Genomic DNA, 9,131 nt, shown 5'->3' with positions numbered 1-9,131 from the left:
CCGGAGCGCATTTACAGCATGTAAAGTCTAACTCCTCTTTCTAACTTGACTACACTCACACATTGGCAAAACCTCACTGGATTTTTAGTACGAGACTTAAAAAATTCTCAGCTGTTGGAACACCCCAGACTTTTTGTCTTCATGTTGAATTATTGTCTGTATTTTGGCAGCAAAGCGAGTGATTTGATTTCACAGTCATTCCTTCATTCAGTGCAACCACTTGCTTCTGTAAGAAAAATATATGGCCCCCCAGTGGGTGACTGTGACATCTTAGACATTTACAGTACTGTACCTGTCACAGCTCTATTGCAAAGAAGCTAATTTTCTTCCAAAGGTTAAACTGTGGCTCAGGAAGGTCAGATTTTGTGATTTATGTTTTTAACAAAAGGTCTGGGAAAGAGGAAAAAATGAGTGAAAGAAATCGCTTTTTGAGTATTTTGGAAGTTCTTTTAGGATTAGCAAAACAATGACTATTTTTCACACATCACCACTGAACAGGTGCCAAGAGTCATACATAGTCATCACTGGGAAATGGGTATTGGATAAATCAAACAGCATCCTGGGAGATGCCACATGTCTTTACCAATCAGATTACAGACATATCTGAGGGCTTTTTCTTTGATGTATGGGACAGAGATCAAGGGGGAAAGGTCAGTAGGTTAGCAGAGGTTAAAGGTTAGAGGTTGCTGTTGTACGTTTATCTTGAATGTCCAGTGGAGAGCAAGAATGGAGCCGGTCTCCTGCTAAGGGTCAAAAAGACCATGCAGCAAACTCCCAAGCTACCTGACACTTTTCTTTTAAAATCCATCTGCCAAAGTACTCAGATGAAGAACGGTGAAAAAGATTAGTTGCTTTTTATAAAATATTGAAGGTATTTAATGAGGTTGGATTATGATTCAGTTTGTAGTTAATTGGATAGGGTGTTGATTCTGGTGCGAATTTCCAAATAATTATCCCAAGCAAAGTGTAACTGACAACTTACATCATTAAAGTAAAGCATCTACATTTCAGTGCTTTGTTATTTTTATGCAAAAGTCTTCCAATGAGCCACAGCTGGCATGTACAGGTGTGCTTTAACTTTTTAAGACTAAAAGACATTTACAACAAAAAGTAAAGTTATTGTTCACTTTTGTTTATAGTCAGCAGATTTAGGCATAAAAACGTCCTGGTTTATAAAAAGATTAGCATTTTGGTAAGAATGCAGTCTGGGTTGTTTTGGTTTTTTTTGCATTTTATAATTTACAGAAATTTGCAGGAAAAATAGGGCAGAAGGGGAATCAATAAATGGATAGAGTTATACTTGCCGTGTCTCTTGTTTTCAGTCTTTATGCTAAGTCTGGCTGATAGCCTGTGACTCTTACCTTCATACTTGGCTAATACACAGATCAAAAGATCTTCTCATAAAAGCCTCTGAATAAAAAGAGAATAGTTCTATTTTTATTTGCCTGTGAAGAGATTTGTGTTGCAGGTTACATATGAGTGATATTCTGGTCTCTTCAGTGTATCAGGCCTATGTGTAGAGCTAAATAAAGTATCACAGTTACACTATTTCACTCTTATTGCATACACAATACCCCCTTTTCCTTGTAAATCTAATAATTCTGTTTGAAACCGTTCTTTTCAGAAGCACAGAGAGCTTATTCAAAGTAGATTATGTACTTTGGAAAATGCCTGAGGATAAGTAAAGTTATTTTTCAGTACATCTACATGTACACAAGCTTATGTTGTTGCTTTTAACAGCTTAATTTCCAAAATGTAAGCATGTGTAGTCACTTGAGTTTAAGCTATGATGACTAGAGCTGGCTTGGAGCTGACCCTGTCTCCAAATGACAAAGTGATCCCTTTGGTCTTAAAGCTGGGAGTAGCATGCCTTTACCTCTAATCATTAGGCATAAGCACAGTTTTAATAATCCCTGGACCATGGGAATTTCAAGACCTGCCAGTTGGCTGGAAATAGGCTTCATTAAAAGCATATATCAAAAGAGATGGGCCTTGGAGTTAGACCAATGGTCCTATTAAAGATCATATTTTTTTCTTTATCCATTCCACTCTTCATAAATCTGTCGGACCCAAAAGCAATGGACTCAGGTCAAGCAGTCAGGAGTTCCTACAGGTGAGAGTGTGGTTTGTAATGAGTGAGGTAAGCCCTTTAGTGCCACATGTCAAAACAACTGAGGCAGTATAGGGAAAAGTAAAGAGCCTGACATGATGAGGCAAGGCGGAGGAGCTTTGTGATTTATAGAATGAGAGAGAGGGGAAACGTACAACACAGCAAGAGAAACACTGATATGACTAATTAAACATAACCTGAAGTTATAGGAAAATTTATAGGAAAGGGTGAATGAGAGGTGATTTGTTCAGGCCCATCAAACTGTGGAGGTGTAGCCACAACAATACTTTCCAAACACATTCCACATGTGAATTTGAGATGGGAATTCTGCTTTTCTCTTGGGAGGCTATGAAAGGATTTTTAAGCTGAAACGCTATACTTCAAACATTTACAGTGGGACCAGACCAGCAGTCACAAATGCCATACTCCAGTGACACAAAAACAGACAATACTCAGAGTAAGGAGGAGGGAGAGAGACCAGAGAGACAAAGGAAAGTGCAGTTTTCCTTTCGTGGTGAATGGAGATGAAGACTTTTCATACTGATTGAAAAGGAAGAGTGCAAGGTCAGATTAGGTCTGGAGACACATGACATAGTTTACACAAATTCAGTTTGTGTATTCAGTGGGGATTGGGTGGTTCGGTGAATGTGTGGATCAACTGGAGACTTTCAGTTTTGGGTGTTTCCTTGCCTTCTTTTTGCTTTCTTTTGAAAAACATCAATTGTTAGTTTCATATAACACACACAAAAAAAATATTTAGCGTTAAGAAAGGGAAGTTAAATGACTATTACCAAAATAAAGAGATTATTTGGAAGATTAACATTTTCATTCATCCAAAAAGTGATTACTGTGTCATTGATATCCATTTATTGCGCCTTACCAACAAAGTAAAAACATACCCTGAGAATTTTCAAAAACTGAAAGTGAAACTTAGTATATTTCCTTTGGGAGCCCTGAGCTCAGGTCTTCTTGCATAAGTCTCGACAGGCTTTGCACATCTGGAATTGGGCAGGTTCTTCCCCTTTTCCTATGAAATTGTTTCAAACACATGTAAACAAGCTAGCTACATGTTTCTCCAGAAACGTTGTTGAGGGTTTGATTTTTTTTTTTGTTCTGAGGAATTTAAGGACAATCATAGACATCCAGAAACCACCCTTTCATTGTCATGTTGAACGCATTTCTCAGTCTCATGTTGTGTGCACTATCTTCAAAGACATTGCCTCAACTTGAACCGGTCACCCTGTCACTGCTGCTGCGAAACACCCCCAGAGTATGATGATACCACTACCATGCTTCACTGTGGCATGCTTGATAATGGGCAGGGTCTGGAGCTCACCGGGCTCTAAGTTCTGGCTAAATATTTCAGTTTTTGTCATCTCATGTCTGGGAATCTTCCTTTTTCCAGAGTCTTTATGAGTAATTCAGTCTAAATTGATGGGAGAAGGTGCAGAATTATCACATTTACAAAATAAAATAGGAAAATGCACTAGTGTGTAGTCAATCGTTTCTTACATACATCTTGTCTTTTCAGAGATTGTGCATTTAGAGGCATGACTTCCCTGTGCCAATGCGTCAGCCTCACCAACTCATCACTGCAATAAATAGTACTGGTCAATAGGTTATTTACTAGAATACATTTATTAACCCTGTAACCTGAGTTTTTGAGACCTCTGCTTCATCTGTGTGATTTTTTTCACAACAAGTGTTTGAGCAATAAATTGCACAAAAATACTGGATGTAGCAAAATTATACAAATTAAAAACAAATTAATTATTAATGACTTTTTTCAATTTGTCATAGCTTTCAATAAACTCACCAGTTTAAAAAATATATATTAACTTTCTGGCAATTATTTAATGTTTCGGGCTTTACAGTGTTGGAGCCACCATGGTGTCTAACTGCAGCTTCACCTCTACTCTATATTATGATCAGGTGTGTTGCATGTTTGGAAGTGCTATTTGCTTTTAACTATACGCTTTAAATAAACGCGACTTGACCTAGGTGACTTGTACTGTGTGGTACTTTATGGGCAGCCAACCCTTCTCATCTGTCCCCCACAAGCTCTAAAACAAACACACCAGAAAGTATTTATACTTTTTAACAGCAGTGACCTTGTACCACACTGGCTGACAGATGAGGCATGGAAAAAGCTCAGAATAGGCTATCACTCCTCTCTCACCTTTTCACTGTTCTGTCTATAGCTCTCTGATCTCATATCATACACATCAGGACTTCTCATTCTTTTTCCCCAAAGTGTCCAGATTAACAGCCTTCTCACAGCTGGACATCCTCCCACACACAAAAGCAGCCCAAACAAAGTTCTCACCTACTCTGCAGCTGCTGGAAGTGGCTAGAGTAATAACAAATACTAAAGGCAGCGCTCCTGCTCTTTTATGACCACTTCCACATCGAGGGTTCATATTTTTGGAATAAAGTTTGTGTAGTCTTCTTTTTGCAGAGTTGAGTGGTCTCTGTGGATGTGAGATATAAACCCAAGGTCTTTATTGCTTGATTATGTGTCTATAAAATCTGCACACGTGAGTATGTGTCATTTTCTCAACAGCTGACTGTATTATTGCTTTCAGGCTTTCAAGCTGAAACTTAACATTCGTCTTGTAAAAACAGGTTTTCACACAGCAAAGGCGACCTGCTGCTGACCTGACCGACAGCGCAGCGCAAAGGGACGGGATTTATATCAGCACTCAACTCTGAGTTTCACAAAGCCAGAAACCCCCCTTGTATGGAAGACAGTGAGGATTAAATATCACTCATAGACCCAAATGACACTGACAGAAAAATGACAAAAAAATGTGAAGCAGAAACAGAAAACTGTGGACAGGGAACCATTTCCCCCCCCCTCATGTACATCTGGATTGCTGCACTTTTCGCCATGGTGTGAAGTCTGTGGGTTACATCTCACAGCTGTGAAAACGGTCACACACTTACTATTCTCTATATCAGGGGTTTTAAACAGAAGGCCTGGGGACCAAACCAGGCCCAGCGAAGAGTGAAATTCAGCCCACTGGACAGCTTGAGATAATGTGAAAGATTTCAAACTTTTAACTGTATTTTCACAGGTTTTACAGTTTTTCCAACCAACCCCATTGCCATTCATTCTACTCCAAAATAACTAACAGATAAACAATTTTAATGACAGGAAAGTTCCTTTGTCCCCACTATTAGTGAGTCCACGGTAAATTAACAAAAATATATTATAATTACAGGATAGTAAAATAACCTTTTCTGCAATTTTACATATTTATCATGTAGTTTCACTGGTCGGGACGACTAAAGATCAAAATATGCTGTATGTGGCCCACAATGTAAAATGAGTTTGACATCTATCTATCAGCAACTATCAGCTATCAGCTTTTAAGAGCTACACAGAGACAAGTCTTTAAGCTCCTTGAAGATGTAAGATGAGAAAACTAAAGGCATTAAATTTGATTTATATCACATAATAATACTGAAGCCATTCACTATAGTGCTGAAATATTCAGGTTGACAGTATCTATAGCTTTTGTATTGCAGAAATCGCTATCAAAATCTTCATGTGACTTTGACAAACACATTTGTACAAGATCTAGTGTTTTTTTTTTTGTTAAAAAAGTCATTTACTTTGGTGCCAAAAACTGTGTATTGTCTGCAATAGATCTCACTGCGAACAGCAGATGACAGCACAGGGAGTGATCAGTTTTAAAGTCCCTCTGGCCTGGTAAAGAAAAGAGCCTGCAGGTGGAGAGGGAGAAGAAAAACAGCATGAAAGCAAATTATTAAGAACAACAGAAATGTTACAGGAGTCCAGCTTTTGAAAAAAAAAAAAACTAGCCAGAAAAGATGATGCAGCATCATTTGTGTTGTCAAATTAAGCTTGCATTTCTTATTTCAATGACCTAATACATTATTCCAGCCAGTTCCCCTTTTTGTTATGCTAAGAAAATCATTTGCACCAAGTAGTAAACTGCATGCGGGAGTTAAAAGTACTTAAAGAACTCCCATCATACCACATCAGTTAAGGTCGTAACTGCCACTTCCTTAACAACCCATGACCTGGCAGCAGGTTGTCAGGCTGGTATGAAAGGAGCTCTGTCATTCTAACTTTTGCCCTCTACCTTCTACTGCTATTAACATATGTCAACACAGGGAGAGTGGTGACACACACATACACACACACGCAGAAAACACTGTCAACACATTTGCAGAAGGACACAGCGGCGCAGTGGTTTCTCACACATTCTAACAGCCTCCCCTCTCTGTTAGCCCTCTGAACCTGTTAACTTGGCATGTAGACCCGCCTCGGCCCCCGTGTCCCTCCCTGCTGCTCCGAACACTTCTATTAGTCCTGAAACAGCTGTGGAGCAATGCTAAGTGCCGCATGTGTTGCTAAATGCTCCCCTCTGAATGTAAGAAATGCTTCACATGTGAGCCTAAAGAGAGCAGATCATCATTTCCTGTGTTGCACAGAGGCCAGGGGAACATTTAGCAGTTGCTATAGCTGCACTGGCTATGAAGAGTGAGAGCGAGTGAGACAGGGAAAGTTCAGTGTGATGCAACAACTGCTCAAAGTTGTTACAGTGAAGTTAGTGCACATCTGAGCACTTCCAGGATTGAAAACAGTCTCCGTGAATGTTTTTGGTGCTCAACTACCCTACGTAACTAAAAGAAGCAAAACAAGCTAAAAGGACTTTCAGTTTTCTTAGTATACTTACATAAAGTACACTATGTAGGCTGTACAGTATACTTATTTGCATGGTTTTCGTGCAGGACTGGACTAGTATTGTATGAAATTGAACATGACACAGTGCATTTGCATATATTTGCAACTTGTAAAGCATGTGAAAAACACATAAATCTAATTTTAACAATGAAGTTTGGAATTCATTGCACACAAACATCAAACAACGCCACAACACACTCTGGTACAGTCTTTGATGCTGACTGAATATCTTCCTCCTGCTGGGTAAAAATTCATGGGTGGTCTCTCCTCGTCCACTACATTCCCAAATTACATACACCACATGTATTTAAAATAGTTTTTGAATAAAGGAGCTTGTGTTGAAATGTTTGAGCACTTGCTTCCACCAGTGGGAAATTCCTGTTGTTTCAATAAGACTTCCACTTGTGTGGAAGTCCATTGGAAAGTGACTCTTCAACTTCCTTATCCACATCAGTAAATATTTTCTGGATGACTTTAAGGCCTCACTTGCTACTTTCGTCTTAATGAATATAAAAGATGCCGTTTTTGTAAACTGAAGTTCATTTAGCAATTGCACTTCACTGACTGATGAGTGTGCAGCATCCCTCAGCTTTTCAGTCAGAGCTGCTCTTCACCCTTATCATCCTGTTCCAATACAACAACTTGGCAACAACAACAAAGCTCACTTTAAGCCTTTGCAGCGGGACTTCACTAACCAAGGGGTGTTGCCAAGTGGCTACCTCATATATACATTTATACACAATCTATGATTCCACACACAACTGAAACACAACTCACTGCCTGGGTATTTGTAGTATACTGCATGCAGCTATACCTGAAAGTAACTGGGAATACAAGTAACTAAAAAATCCATTTAAAATGTCAAAATTAAAAATAAAACAAATTGAAAAAGAGCGAAGGAATCCCTACTCAGTCCATCTGCAGCTGTAGCTCCTCAATGAAAAACTCTCTTTGATCTTTTATTAATATCTATCAGCTAGATCAAAAGCAAACTTTTCTTGTTTTTTTTTTATCAAAGTGCCAATAAAAAGAGAAAAACACAACAACACGGGCTTATTCATAATCCAAAAGAAGAATGAGCTGTAAAAGATTAAACACAACAAAGCAAAGATTAAAACACTGAGTCAATAGTATCTTACAGAAGGTTTTATGATGCATCTTCATCACTTTCAACACTTTTGATGGAAGAAATAGCTTTCTGTTAAATTTTGCCTGTTACACTCCAACAGTTTTAATTATACACAATAAAACAGATTCCTCTTGACCTCAATACACTGAGAGTTTGCAGTTACAGCTTTACTTTTTCTGGCATGTTTTGTATCTTAAAGTGGCTATAGTTTTAGCCGTTTAAGTCTACTGTATACTGCCCTGTTGAATTAACAGTGCTGCTGCTGAACCACATTTGTAAATTCACAGTTAGTTATAGTACTTGTCTCTGCAGTGGTTGCTGTTCTACGAAATCTAAATAGGTTTTACTTTAACACACGTCAGTGTGATGGACACAGAGCAAAACAGGGGCTGTTGGCATCTTATTGGTGCTAGCATTGTAACATCCCTCTGCTCTCCCCACAGAAACCACTGCGCCTATGTGGTTCAGAGAAACATCACATGCATCATGCAGGATGGAGTGGCAACCTACGTGAAGGCTGAGTATACCACCAAGTGTATCTGGGGTCAGAAGTGTCCTGTTGTGATGTGAGTCAATCAAACGAAGTAATACAATGCTGCAGATGTTTTACAGTTCAGTCTGCGCCTTAGGAGTTTGGTAATGATGTTTAAATATGTCGTTCGTTCTTTATATTTGGCAAACTGCAGCACAATGTAGAACATACTCTACATCAATACTGCCCTCTAGTGTTATATATTACCCTTATTAATGCACATCTGCGATACTGCTGATAACTTTTTATTTATTTTGCTAAATAAAATAAAATGCAGGGACGTCTGTGTTACCAATTCTGTCTCTGTGCATGGAAATGATTAAGATCTGTTTTTTATTTATTAAGAATTCTGGAAAGCTGTTGTTCTGCGTTCTTATTATTTGTTGAAAACATGAAAAAGTAAGGCATAAGAAAAAAACATTTTAACTTGGCTTTAACTTGTTCTTAGGCAGATGTACCTTTTCTGCTATCTGCTCTCAAAGTGTTGTCTAGTAAGTTTCTCTTCATACAGGGAGTGCAGAATTATTAGGCAAGTTGTATTTTTGAGGAATAATTTTATTATTGAACAACAACCATGTTTTCAATGAACCCAAAAAACTCATTAATATCAAAGCTGCATATTTTTGAAAGTAGTTTTTAGTTT

At 38.4% G+C, this 9,131-nt stretch overlaps 1 protein-coding gene across 1 annotated transcript in view; it reads left to right on the top strand.

The window, feature by feature from the left end:
• Positions 1–9,131, top strand: part of emilin3b (elastin microfibril interfacer 3b) — a 17,758-nt gene that overhangs the window by 2,737 nt on the left and 5,890 nt on the right. The window contains exon 2 of the mRNA XM_005740431.1: positions 8,400–8,522. Coding sequence (XP_005740488.1) covers positions 8,400–8,522 — 123 coding nt within the window. The remainder of the gene's footprint in view (positions 1–8,399; positions 8,523–9,131) is intronic.

This window comes from Pundamilia nyererei, unplaced genomic scaffold, assembly GCF_000239375.1.
Source record: "Pundamilia nyererei isolate P.nyererei 1_Seehausen unplaced genomic scaffold, PunNye1.0 scaffold00100, whole genome shotgun sequence".
NCBI lineage: Eukaryota > Metazoa > Chordata > Actinopteri > Cichliformes > Cichlidae > Pundamilia > Pundamilia nyererei.
Note: the sequence above shows the minus strand (reverse complement) of the source record. Positions and strands in the feature narration are given on the sequence as shown.